Raw genomic sequence first — 14168 nt, 5'->3', positions numbered from 1 at the left:
TTTTAATTCCTTCACTACAGTGACTGCCATTCTTGGTGTTGGTTAATCAAAAGGCTTCCTCATTACACGGTGCTATTTCATTCTGTTAAAGGTACTTTTAGACTTATTCATGAAAGTCTACAGCATGTTTTGTGAGATTCACAATAGTGTACAGGAGCATTAGCTCCATCCTGCACAGCTCCTGTGTGGCCACAGAAGACACCCACTGAAGAAGTGCTCTTTGCTGGGGGCAGAACCATGAACACAGCACAGCACAGGCCTTTGGGGCAAAATGAGCTCTCTCAGCAATGCTATTTTGTGTCCATAAATATGGTGTGAAATCCTAGTGCTGGCCAAGAGTCTAACAGCTGACATCAGCCAGCCAGCGAGCCACTGGCATTTAGGAGAATTCTAAGCCTTTTACTCACAGGCCACTTCCGATGAATAAAATGTCAGCGTGAGAGGGGTCTGGTTTCTTTTACTGATATGTCAAAGAAAGAAAAACCTCGATGCATTTATTAGCTGAGCTTAAAATTTATAGAGTTATATCAGCGTGCATCCAACTGTGTGTGCTTGCAGAAACCTTCTCTCTAAAGCTATGTTTTCTACAGGTATTTTCTGAAGACCAACTTGAAATGTAATTAGAATGTAACACTGATGAAGAGAGAAACCAACAGCCCCCCAAGGGTATCATGATTCAGATTCTTTCCAGAAGTACATTTAAAAGTTATTACAATGAAATGCGGAATCATGAGAAAAGCCTGAGGGGCCACTACCATTATAACTGTGAGCAGACGTGTTTTTCTTTCCCAGTCTCACAGTAAATAGATATGGAAGCCTTCCAAGTGGCTCTCTGATCGCTTTTTGCTCTGGCTGGATGTTATGCCCCTGGAACAGTTGTGGAAAACTCCAGACGGATGTTTTTCTCTCAGACTCTGCTGGACCCAGTGACTGCATGCATTTAACTCAGTATGTGATGCTCATCCCCCATCAGTGCTCAGGCATGCTGTGACTCAGGGAATTACACAGACTGAGATGGAAGTACACTCTGCCTTAGGATTGGTGCTGACCCCAGTGACCCATAGGGTGCTGCTACAGGACACTGATGAAACATTTGTGCTGGAATGAAGTGGAAGGGCCATGCATGGCATAACACTATGGACAAAGGGGGTGCTGGGCTGTGTCTGCCTGTCACGCTCCTGGAACAGTTGTGGAAAACTCAGGAGGGATGCTTTTCTCTCAGAATCAGTGTCAGCTCTGCCAGACCCAGTGATAATGTGTGTTTACCTCAGTATGTGATGCTTATCCCCTGTCAACATTGGTCTCCTGCCACAGTCCCAGGCAGTTCTCCCCAACATAGCCATATTTCTCACAAGCACAGATTGAGGTGGATAGGGACCCAGTTTGCAAGAGCATGACTAGGACCGAGGGACAGAGGTTGTGAAGGCAGTGAGTAAGTGAATAACCTATTGCAGGACCAGTTTTAACCACAAACAACCTCTTTGCAGAGCAGGGAGCAAGCCCAGAGTGGCCAGAGGTGTCTGTAGGAGTGCACAGCATCTCCTCACCTTAAAATGAACCTTGAGGTGCTGGAGCATGCCCCGGGAAGGCAACAAGGCAAGGAAACATGTCTTAAGAGGATCAGGTGAGGCAGCAGGGGTTGTTGAGCATCCAGGAGGCTCAGGGGGGACCTCACTGTTCTCTACAACTCCCTGGGAGGAGATTATAGTGAGGTGGGGATCAGTCTCTTTTACTGTGCCTCCAGTGAGAGGATCAGAGGAAATGGTCTTAAGCTAAAATAGGTGAGATTCAGATTAGATATTAAAAAACACTTTCACACTTTTCACTGGGTGGTCAGGCAGTGGAATAGTTTGTCCAGAGAAGTGGTGGAGTCACCACCCCTGGAGGTGCTTAAGAGGCATCTGGATCTGGCACTGGGTAATGTGGTTTAGCAGTTTAGGGCTTACAGGGGCAGTGCTGGGTGGACCGTTGGAATAAATAATCTTAAAGGTCTTTTCCAAACTTGATGATTCCGTGATTCCCGTGTGGCCTCACGGGGCCAGGTGCCCAGGCAGGCGCATAGACAAAGGAGTGCACAGAGGTACCAGAACCAGTGGCACCCTGAGGACAGGGTGCTTGGCACACACGGAGCACTCGGCACACACGGAGCCCCCGGCACACACGGAGTCCCCGGCACACACGGAATCCCCGGCACACACAGAGCCCGCGGCACACACGGAGTCCTCAGTCCGCCCCGTCCCGGTGCCCGCCCGCTCCGGGCGGAGCCGCCTCAGCGCGGAGCGCGCCCCCCCCCGCGCACGCGCGCGGGCGGGCGGAGCGGGGCGCGTGCGCGGAGCGAGGCCGGCGCCGCGGGGTGCCGGTGCCGCAGCAGTGATGGCGGCGAGTGCGGGGACGGGCAAGGGTGGCTCTGGCTCCGGCTCCAGCTCCAGTTCCGAGCGGCACGCCCGCCTCCTCCTGGCCCAGATCAATCGATTGCGCGCCGGGCACAGCTTCTGCGACGTGCGGCTGGAGGTGGGCCCGGAGGCGTTCTCCGTGCACCGCCTGGTGCTGGCGGCCAGCAGCCCCTACTTCGCGGCGCTGTTCGCGGGAGGCATGAAGGAGTCCGGGCGGGACGTGGTGCGGATCGCGGGCGTGGAGGCGGACACCTTCCACACGCTGCTCGACTTCATCTATACAGGTGAGGGCTGGCGAGGGGGCGAGGGGCGGGTGCCCGGCGGCCGCAGGCTGGAGCGGGGCCCCGCTGTGGTTTGGTGCCCGCAGGGGTGGTGAGCATCGCGGAGCACAACGTACAGGAGCTCATCGTCGCCGCGGACATGCTGCAGCTCACCGAGGTGGTGGAGCTCTGCTGCGAGTTCCTCAAGGGCCAGATCGACCCGCTGAACTGCATCGGCCTCTTCCAGTTCTCCGAGCAGATCGCCTGTCACGACCTGATGGAGTTCACCGAGAGCTACATCCACGCGCACTTCCTGGAGGTGCAGAGCGGGGAGGAGTTCCTGGCGCTCACCAAGGAGCAGCTCATCAAGATCCTGCGGAGCGAGGACCTCAGCATCGAGGACGAGTACCAGGTTTTTACAGCAGCGATGCAGTGGATTCTGAAGGATTTGGGGAAAAGAAAGAAGTATGTGGTAGAAGTACTGGAGCCCGTTCGATTCCCTCTGCTACCAGCGCAAAGGCTGTTAAAATACATAGAAAGTAAGTGAAAGAATATCACGTGCATGTATGTGAGCAAACCATGTATTGTTCAGAGTTACTGGGCTTTGATGGACTATTTTTTACACTAAAAGCACGATGAATAAAAATATTTATAGCAAACAAGTTATTTTTTTAAAAAATAAGCACAGCTTACTTTATAAACATGCTTTTGAAAATGCCTTATAAAAGTAAGCAACATTGATTTGTCTGCTGTTTTAGGAGAAGTTAGTAATATTTGTACAACTGAATTGCTTACAGTTTGTTACTTTTCACTGTGCTTTTTTAAATTCTGCTAATTTTATTCTTATTCTCTTATGTTATTCTTGAAGGTATTCCAGATTTCAGTCTTCGGGTGGCCCTGCAAACTCTGTTGAAAGAATATTGTGAAGTCTCTAAATCTCCCAAAGAGAGCAAGGTCAGCAGTTTTCTGCAGGCTTCTAAAGGTCGTCCCCGGAGGAAAGCCAGGAAGTACCTTTATGCAGTAGGTTAGAATGTGGCTGTTTGAACCTTATAAAACAAATTGATTAGTATCTCAGAATGCAGTACTGAAGGAGATACTCGAGGATTTTTTTTAAATCAAAATATATGAAGAGAGTAAAACATTTCATCATGGCTGAGTTACCATGTTAGTTGTTTTGATTAGAATTGCATAGGAGTCCAGCATTCACATTTCTTGTCATTGCGACATGGCATTTAAAACCCAGATTTGCTTTTCAAAAATTGCCTTGGGTGGAAAGCTGCGAATCAGCAGAAGATTTACCCAGGGTTCACTGCTGGAATGGTGTATGCAAATTTACTGCACGTTCTGCTCTGGTGGCTGAAGTTTTCTCTGTGCAGGATACTTTGGTTCACATGATGCGATACTTGAAATTACAAGTTTTCAGCAAAGCTGCAGCTTTATATTGGAAGGGAACATGTTTGTTTCACCCTCCAGGCTGTAGCACCAGCTTAGAGAGCAAAGGCTATTGGCTGATCCTTGTATTTTACTGAAAACATGAAGTCAACCGTTCTTCCTTGTATGAGGGAGAAACAAAGATACTTGGAAAAATCCAATTCCTTCTAAAAGCAGCTGATGGCTGTTACTGTAATATTTTTAATGGTTTAGATATAGGAGCAGAAGGATGAACAGGAAGCTCTTACTTGGCCTTTCCTCTTACTTTCCAGGTGGGTACACCCGACTGCAAGGAGGACGCTGGAGTGACAGCAGAGCCCTCAGCTGTGTGGAGCGATTTGACACCTTCAGCCACTACTGGACCACAGTGTCCTCTCTCCACCAGGCCCGGAGCGGGCTGGGGGTGGCTGTGGTGGGAGGAATGGTCTATGCCATCGGAGGTAACAGCTGAAATAAGCTTGCTTTCTTACGTGAATGCTAGAGAACTCATGTATGGAGACTTTCATAATTATTCTTCTTTTAAGTGGTTCTGAGGATAATACAATTTCTAGGTGTAATAACAAAGGAATTTGGGTTCCTTTATTCTCTATTGTCACTGCTCTGTGAATGCCTGTTAGGGATCCTGTGCAGGCCAGTTTTTACTAAGCTACTCTCCCCTCATGTTGTAGCTACTCACAGTCTATGATATAGATGTGTGCAGATATACTCAGAGAAGTTGGCTATTCTGTGGGCTTTGTGTACCACCATTAATGGAATTTCTTTTCTCACAGTCTAGCAGAAGCCCATAGTGTAAAAGGCAGTGGCACAGGACAGACCACTTGTGCACTGCCTGCCTGGAAAGGCTCATTATGTCTGTTTGCACAAGGATGTGATGAGTGGCTCTACCAGCCCATCATGAAAGAATGCATATGTAGACTGTTTTTAACACCGCAGAGCACATTCTTTGGTCTTGAAAACCCAGTCAGTTGTGCTGAGGAGTAAAACCTGCAGCACTGTGGTTGTTTACCTCTCTGAAATTTTCAGTAACATTTCAGGGAACTATTGATGAATTCAGTTCCGGGTATAAATGAAGACTTTGCTGCATTGGCCATTTGGCCAAAAGATGTATCTTGTATTCAAATGTTGCCTGTCCTGGAAGAAGTTGAAGAATGTTTCCATATCTGCCGTGCAAAACATTGCATTTCCCCTGACTCTTCTTGCTTTTATTATGCAGGTGAGGACAACTCAATGATTTTTGACTGTACTGAATGTTATGATCCTGTTACTAAGCAATGGACAACTGTGGCTTCTATGAACCATCCCCGTTGTGCACTGGGAGTGTGCACATGCTATGGTGCTATCTATGCTTTGGGTAGGTTGTGGGGTTTTTCTAGGTGAAGATAAAAGTTCATTCATAGGACTTGTAAATTGATTTGATCTTAAATATTACATCTTGGTGATGCAAATTTGAAAACTTAAGTTTTGAAAAACAACTGTGTTCCTAAGTATTGACATATATACTAAATCTCTGTGCAATAGTTATTGTTTAGTTATAACTTATCTCCATTGTAAACTGACTGCATGCCGATTTCAGAAATTGTCCTGGAACAGTCCACTGTATGTCTAAAAATGCAGCTAATGCACAACTTCATGCCATTAAATTCCTTCCTATGTTTGCTATTACCTGCAGGAGGCTGGATTGGAGCAGAGATTGGCAACACAATTGAAAGATTTGATCCTGAAGAGAATAGTTGGGATGTGGTAGGAAGCATGGCTAAGCCCCGTTACTGCTTTGGATGTTGTGAAATGCAAGGTGAATATTGTTAAGTTTATATCCCTAAATAGTTCCAACAGCCATTGGATTTTGAAGCTTTATGTCTCAGTCATGAATTCTTACTTTTGTCTTCTACTGAGCTGTCAGTCACACATGCTTGTGCCTCACTTGTTCGTTGTTTTAATACTCTATTTTTAATTCTGCAGAATTCAAAGACTATGAAGTTCTCTCTTGTCTTCTGCCTTTTATCTCATGAGAAGTTTTTACATGTCTGCCAGTATGGTTATGCAGCTAGTCTTTTAGCAGTTGATTGTTGTTTCTGATACTGCTTTTATTTATCTTCCATATTTGGGTTTACATGTTTTTCTTTGTGACAATCTGAAGACTTGCTACAGGTTATTTTAAGACAGACATTTCGAAATACCTGATCAATTAATATGCTTACAGAGTATTTGATCCTGGCCAGGTCAGGAACCTTCTGAATTCCTTCCCCTGCACATTTTTCTAGAAGCTTTCTTCAGAGCTTCTAGTGCTTAAGCCCCAAGCTGCTCATAAAAAATCTTTATGTATTATACTACTGCACAAAAGGAGGATTTTGTGCCATTCTTTAACCCACACAATATCAGGCTGAAACTTGTGTTGTGGCAGTAATTTTCTGTCTGTATTATGAAGATTAAAAGAGGAGAAACTCTGTTTCTGCAGGTTTGATTTATGTCATTGGTGGTATCAGCAGTGAAGGAGCAGAGCTGCGTTCTGTTGAAGTCTACGACCCCATCTCTAAACGTTGGTCTGAGCTCGCTCCAATGGGCACCAGAAGAGCCTATCTTGGTGTAGCTGCTCTCAACGATTGTATCTATGCTGTGGGAGGCTGGAATGAATCCCAGGACGCACTTGCTAGTGTAGAAAGATACTCATTCGAAGAGGTATGGCAGAGCCCCTTCTTTTCATAAATGTAGATTGCATCAGCTTTGTGTGAGATGCTATAGAGGTAGCCTGCTTCCTTCCTTTAAAAAGAAAAAGCTATAAATTCCATTTCCTTTTCACTACTGGCTGGGTATCTTGGGTGAAACAATGCTTTTGTGATCTCAGGGTCTGTCCTAAGTAGTTGTCATGGTCTAACTATGCACAGATATACTGTAGTTTGGTAAATACTTCTTAGGGATGAGAGCATAGATTCCCTCTCTGCAACAGAAAGCTCAATAATCTGAATAGAGAGAAAAAACTCATTGTAAATGTCAGAGTTACCTTTTATTGCAAAATTTGAGGATCTTCTTCTGCGTCAAAATGTAGTGGTGTTTCAGAATGACTAGAAGAAGATTAAAAAAATTTCCAGACTCTTACTGTTCATGTTTTCATGATGCTCTTTGGAAGAGTAGCTGCTCCTAAAAGCAGAACATAATTCGATGTGCCATCTGTTTTGCTTTTCAAATTGAATCTAGTTTTCCTGTTTCCCCCACCTCAAACTGTACCATGCTCTATTTTAGAGACTGACTGCATCTTGCAGTGACTGAAGAAAGGGAGGGGTGTTGTGTGCAGACAGTATGGGATCTGCTTTTTAGAGATTAACACAATTTGGAACCCTTGTGAAAGTGTTGTCATTCCTGTCTTGGTAATCCTCTGGATACTGTACCCATACCACATGTAAGCCTGTGAAGTGTATGCATAGTGTTCTTTGTATGTTTCAGTCTTTAAGCTTTAAAAGTTACTTTATCAGAATCAGGGCTTGCCCTAAAGCTATTTCTTGATCTTTCACCTCTTTGTTAGGAAAAGTGGGTTGAAGTTGCATCAATGAAGATCCCAAGAGCTGGTGTCTGTGTCGTGGCTGTGAATGGACTTCTCTATGCCTCAGGAGGCCGAGCTCCCAGTCCTGATTTTGCTGCTCCAGTAACCTCTGACTCTGTTGAAGTTTATAACCCTCACATGGACAGCTGGACTGAAATTGCCAACATGATCACCAGCCGCTGTGAAGGAGGTGTAGCTGTGCTGTAAAACACAAAGAAGAAAACTCATTCAAGGAATGAGTAAATGATGTCTCCTCAGATTTCCTGTTTCATTGGCCAGAAACCTCTTTTAACACAGGAGCTTCAGTGGAGAATTAGATCAGAGGGATTTTCCTGAGGAGAAGGAAAAGCCCTTCAAAGTAAATTGGCTTATCCAATGTCTGTTTCAGGAAGTATTCTGTTAAGAGTAGGAATGCCTCTTATAACTGGATTAAGCTCACTGAAATAAATGGTGAATTTGCCCTGTAAAAATCTGAAGAAATAATTCCAACATGTTAGAGACATTAATCAGGTTGTTACTGAGCTGGCACTTTGGCCAGACTTCCAATCTGGAAGTGGGTTACTGTCAACAGCAAGGAGTTACCTGTTGGTAAGATCAGATTGGGTGATTTGGATGGCATTAGTTCTTTTTCTGGCAGAAAACAAGGAAGAGAAGATAACAGACAGGAAAGACGTGATGCCTCTGTTCATGACCTTGATGCATTTAAGCCTCTTTTCTGTTGCTGGACATGGTGGGCATTAAATATGAATTGAATCTTTACTTTCTGGCCACTCCACGAATTTGAATGGTGAGTGGATGAGAATTTTCTATTCTGGAAGGTTGTCCTCACAGTTTTAATAATGCTGTTCCCCTTCCATGCTGGCTTTTCTTCTCAGTGGTGTCAGTGATGCCAGTAGAGCTCCTTTTTGTGTAAGCTCTGGTGAATTTTAAATGCAAGTGCTATTAATTAGATTGGCTGTTCTGTTTAGGACTGGTCTTAGTATAAAAACACAGGGAAAAGCTTTTGCCCCAATATTTTTTTTTCCCACAATCAAATGTGTTTTTACCCTGTGTGACACATGCTGAGACTTGGCATTGAATACTTGCTGTTCTACAAGGCACACGTCTTCACCTTCACTACATCTTGTATCCTGCCTCATCCAAATTTAAGCAAATGGAGCTTTTTGTGAAAGAATTAGCTGCATTTAGCATTAAAGTGATTGTATCGGTGGCTCTTAAGGAATTTGTATTTAGCTAGATACACTTAGTAAAACAATACTACAAAGAATTTGGAGTTATTTCTAGATTAATTTAATTAATGTATTTGAAGTTGCTTTTTGCACACTGTGGGTACATTTTCAGCACAGCTGTGGATGATTTGGATGGAGTCTGAAGTGAGGCTGCTTGAATTTTGATAGACAGTGTTATTCTGGAACACAAAACCACAACTGGAATGTCACAAAACAGGAAGCTTGGCACTGTGTAGACAAGGGAACGTTCATGTTGTTTAGGTCAATATCCCCTCTGTAAAATTACCAAATTAATACATGAATAAATACTCCAAGGTGAATGTTTCAGGTACCTTAATAATCTAGGTCCTAAAATCTAACATAGAGTTGGGCTAAAACATGCTAGATGATGGAGAGTTTCTCTGATTGTTCCATAACCTTGTGTGTGCTTTTACTTCAAGGAATTTCTTACATGAATAAATTAATGGTTTGATTTTTTTCAAGTATAAGCTTGTTTAAACTGTTTTTCATAATAAAATGTGTTTTCAGAACTGACTGGAATGCTCTTGAATAGGTTGCTTTAATAACTTAGTAAGCTATATTACTGTCACTTTCATATAATAGATAATTTTTTCTTTCTATTGGAAATTGTCTTTCCCAGTAGAACACTAGGGAAAGATTTGTTATAAATTGTGACTGTGTGAAGTAACACGCTTCTGCAGTAAAATACTCGTGTATTTCTCTTCTCAGTGTAAAATCACTCAAACTTCTTGAGAGTCTATCTTGCCAGCTCTATTCAGCCCTCTGTGGGATGAAATTACAGGTAATATTTCTTAGTCTTTCTTCTTTATATTTCAGGATTCCTCTTGGAACTGTTTGAGAAACACTACCTTAGCTGTCTTTTATTATTGGAAACTTTTTTTACTTTTACTTTTGATCCCTACCTGTAAACTTCCTGGTTTAATGGAGCTTGAGGGAGTCTGCAGTTGTCTGAAGTTACCTTCTCCAGGTTTTGTAACTGATTCTGTCATGTTTGAATGAAACTTTGAAGCTGCTTGATTATGGTCTCTGCTCCTCAGCACCTCTTTTACCTAATCAAAAGACAGGACTCTTCTCTGGAGCTATCTGAAAAGATGCCATGTCTAAGAAAAAAGAAAAAAACATTTTCATTCACAAACTCAATTTTATTTCCTTTATGTCCAGAAAGCTCTGAAATATATTGTTTAACATGATACTTTCAAAGTTCAGCAAAGAGCAATTGATACCCATAATTTCTTATATTGTTTAACATATGAATGTTAACAGATTACAAAAGTAAGGCTGATGTACACAGCTGCTGTTTCAGCAACAGCATACAAGATAGTTCCATCTCCAGGAAAGGCAGGTTTCTTAAACATCTGTTCTTTGCAGAAAGAACAAGCAACAAATTTTAAGGGACAATATGTGCTTTATTTGGTGTAGAACAACAATGAAGAATACTGCTTTAACAGAACTATGAGTATTATCTGGTCCTAAGACCAAGTGTGGATGTCATTTTCAGCTTTCTTCCAGCATCTTATACTGTACTTAAATACTTCTGATAAAAAGCTTACAAGAAATATGTTGACATTCCATTTCCTAGGTTGCTTGAGGTAGCTGACACAAAAAAAGAAAATCCATGTGACTTAGGTTGTATCTTCCACAGTTCCACTAAATGATGTGCTAGGAAGAATTAAGTACACAGAGCATCTGCTTCGCAGTGATTTCAGTAATAGACCCATCATGGAGGGTTTGCAGGCTACAAGTCCATTGTTACCTGTCCATATATATGGATTTCTAGGAGGGAGAAGACAAGCTACTTCAAGTCCCATTATCTGATCCCTTAATGCCAGCACTTGAATCCTTGTGTCATAGCATAAGTTAACAGTCCTTTAATTTAGGAGTGTGGCAGATATTTATGGCTGTGTTGCATGCAGCTTTTTTTGCCAGGCAGCCCTAAATCCAAACAAAACCTAGGAACAGGTGGCCCAAACAGCCTTTATAATTTCAGTAAGCCTGAGCAGGAATTTGACCTTCCATCTCCTGTGGCAACTTGGCAGGGATACAAAGCTCCCATTTCAGATTTTCCCCACTCCAGCACAGCAGCTGAATAACACATTTCAGGTGAGCGCTGACTTTGGCTTGCCACTGCCAACAAAGCTCACTTGGTCCTTTCTTACCTGACACCGCATTGAGCACTCCCTCACACAGCATCCCTGGAAGTGTCCAGGCTGGATGGGGCTTTGAGCAACCTGATCTAGTGGAAGATGTCCCTGTATAGAGCAGGGGATTGGAATGAGATGATCTTTAAAGCTCCTTTTGACCCAAACCATTCCACGATTTTCAGCACCTTCTCTGAAAATAGGAGTGAAATAGGAGTCTTGTTCCACAACAGCAACTGAGTAGAACATGCTTTTTCATAATTCTCTGCTACTTCTTAAAACACCAAACTAGAACTGCTTTCACCTTGTTACTGTTGTTTTCCCCACCTCAGAACATGATCACACATTACAGTCAAACCAGATGCTTTAATAATTCAGCACAGAGCAATTCATACCCATGTAATTTTGAATCTCCATTCTAAATTCCTAGAGCAGCATCATCTCATTCAGGAGTCACTCCTTGTTCTACAGATAAGGACAGATTCATTTTTGCCTTGGAAGTAATTGCAATTTACAATCTTTCCCTCCTGAACTACCTTCAAAATCAGTTGGAAAATCATTTTGCTTCAAGAATAAGCATCTTGATCCCTGCCATCATACGACTTCTAAGTACAAATCAGTCTTTATTTCTCCTGGAACTCCATACAAATACTTTATTGGCAAATAATAGCTTTTCCTGATTTATTAATTTGTGTTCTGCCATATTTTTCTGTCATCACTTTGCTCTCCTTCTAAGAAAGCTTTCAGTGCTACAGTGGCCAACAGGGACGATATCATCACCACTGTTCCCGCTACCCTCAGTACTTTAAACCACCTGGGGTAAGTAGGAAGAAGGGAAATGTCATAATGCAGCGCTATCCCTAAGGCCAGCATGAGCATTACTGCTCCCTCAGTGACATCTTTGAAAAGCAAGGCTTGACAGGCAAGCAGAGGAGGAACTGTGCTGTTAGCCAGGTTCAGCCAGTCTGGCTTGGCTGGGCTGTTTTCTGGAAGAGTAAATCCCCACCTCATTCCCCCTAGGAATGATGCTGTTGCAGCTCCATAGGCAACCTGAGCAAAGGCCAGCTGTGGCCAGTAGGTCCCCTGCAGGGCCATGGTCAGCGGCACAGCCACAAAGGGAATGAGCCCCCCAAGGCTTAAGTAAAGGGCTGGCTTGGGAGAATCCTTCAGTGATTCCAGTTTCTTTTGTGATTCTGCCTCAGATTCTGCAGGGGTTTTCTTGAAGACAGGGAGAGAGGTGTGGAAAGCCTGGAGCTGGGTTGTGTAAACTGAGGCAGGTTGGAGGCTCTGAGATGTTGAGAGAGGATGCGTTTCTCCCCGCAGCCGGAGCGCCAAGGAAGACCAAGTTGTTTTCTTCCCGTAGAGCAGCAGACTGGGACCAGTTAACTTCTGCAGCTGCAAGCACAAAACTTGTTCTGAGCACTGCACAGTGCAGGCTTAGAGATCTGCAGGTACCTAAACTACCTACTGAATATTGTACCAAGTAGTTTCCCAGGTCAGGTCACACCACAGCTTTCCTTGCTTTTGAATTTCAAGTGGTTTGAACTGAACTAATGAAGGCACCCAGTGCAGCTGATAAAGAGCAACTGGGTTCTCCAGAGTGCACAAGCAAAGCTTACTCAGTGCCCACCTGTCCCTCCCCACACACATGCCTTCTCTAGGCACTTTTAAGATATATCAGTCCTTTTCAGAGTAAAAGATAAAATAGTTTCTTATAGAAGCAGGATAAGGTCACCCCAGAAACCAGCTACTGTCCCCTCACCACTCCATCAAGAAGTATAGGAAAAAAAGACTGAGACAATAAAATAAAATAAAGTAAACAGCTTTGCTTAAAAGTGCTGTAGAAATGATGAACTATTCCAGAAAAGCCAAGTGATAAACTCCAGCTTGGAAGCCACCTTTTTTTTTCAAAGCCGCAGTCCTATCTTTTGATCCTTTACTTTTAAATAAAATCAGAAAAAAGCCTTCAGTAACTTACTTTGAAAGGTGTGTTGAAGCAGCATCGTTGTATGAGAGGAAACATATTTGTTTTGTCAATGCCCTAAAACAGAAAAAAATCAGCAGAAGGTCTGAAACCAATGAATCATTGAGTTCATCAGTGATGAACTGAACATCTGAACAGGTCAGATGCTCAAAGTTCAGTCACAGTCTACATTTTCCAAATACAAGAGTCTTACAGGTATATATTTAAAGAGATATGTGTATATATATTAGATATGTATTCAATCAGTACTTGCCCACTACAGAATAGTTTCAAGCGGCTTTATGAACTGAAATCCTAAAGTTTCTAAAATTCCAAACTGTTGCAAGAACAATTTCTAGTTAAAGAACTGAGTATCAGGGAACAGGCGATGGCTTCCCGTTTATGGATAATCTCCTCTTCAAGGGATATACGGCTGCACAAAGCTTATAAAGGAGCAATTCCTCACACGCGGAAAAAGCGATCATTAATAAAAAAAAGGAGTGTAATAGGAATCCCATCGAAGCTGCAAATAAGCTCCCTGCCGGGGTACGACACTCACCGGGGGAAGGTGGGCGGCTCGCCCTGGATTTGACTCCGCAGTTCCTGGTCCCGCTGCGCCGGGAGATACAGACGGCTCCGTACAGCCAAACTCCCCTGAGGGAGGGTGAAGGAAGCGGAGAATATTCCAGAGGGAGAGGGGCCGCTCTGCCCACCGGGCAGGACTCACCGGGAGCTACCCCGGACCCACACGCTGTAGCGCCTTCCGGTGCCCCCATAAGCGCTCCGACGGCGCCCGGTACTAGGCGCTACCGGTCCGGGAGAGAACCGGGGTGGCCCATCGTGTTCCGCCGCGCCGGGGGAAAGGCCCCCCGAGCCGATACCGGGGGCAGCAGCTCCGGTCACTCTCAACACGAGAGCCGCGGTCGGTCTGGCAGAGGAGCGACATGCTCCTCTCCTGCCCGCGGGTCAGAACCTCTCCTGGGGAGCAGTGCGGCCTGCAGAAAGCACTGCTTTCTGTCTTCCGGCATCACCTCATCCAACAAGCCTTTCACAGGCGGACTACAAGTCCCAAGCGGCCCTGCGGCGCGCCGCCCACCTATCTGCACGGCGGAGATGGCGGGCAGTCTTCTGGGACGCGTAGTCTGCGGCTGCATCCGACAGGCGGTGACGAGGGCGGTGCGAGCCGCAGCCTCTGATT

The 14168-nt window shown here is 44.4% G+C and overlaps 2 protein-coding genes across 2 annotated transcripts; one reads left to right on the top strand and one right to left on the bottom strand.

The window, feature by feature from the left end:
- Window positions 1-2323: 2323 nt before the first annotated feature.
- Window positions 2324-9382, top strand: IPP (intracisternal A particle-promoted polypeptide). Its single transcript, XM_058842736.1, has 8 exons — window positions 2324-2677; window positions 2761-3192; window positions 3522-3677; window positions 4357-4524; window positions 5298-5435; window positions 5754-5876; window positions 6540-6760; window positions 7602-9382. Exons 1-8 carry the CDS (start codon window positions 2374-2376, stop codon window positions 7824-7826), a joined length of 1767 nt encoding a protein of 588 aa, XP_058698719.1. The 5' UTR covers window positions 2324-2373; the 3' UTR covers window positions 7827-9382.
- A 618-nt stretch (window positions 9383-10000) lies between these two features.
- On the bottom strand, window positions 10001-14043 carry TMEM69 (transmembrane protein 69). Its single transcript, XM_058842738.1, has 3 exons — window positions 13530-14043; window positions 12986-13048; window positions 10001-12402 (listed from the first exon to the last, which is right to left on the bottom strand). Exons 2-3 carry the CDS (start codon window positions 13028-13030, stop codon window positions 11692-11694), a joined length of 756 nt encoding a protein of 251 aa, XP_058698721.1. The 5' UTR covers window positions 13031-13048; window positions 13530-14043; the 3' UTR covers window positions 10001-11691.
- Between the last annotated feature and the right edge of the window lie 125 nt (window positions 14044-14168).

The sequence above is a fragment of the Poecile atricapillus genome, chromosome 7, assembly GCF_030490865.1.
Source record: "Poecile atricapillus isolate bPoeAtr1 chromosome 7, bPoeAtr1.hap1, whole genome shotgun sequence".
In the NCBI taxonomy this organism is placed as follows: domain Eukaryota; kingdom Metazoa; phylum Chordata; class Aves; order Passeriformes; family Paridae; genus Poecile; species Poecile atricapillus.
This window is presented reverse-complemented; position numbering and strand designations above follow the sequence as displayed.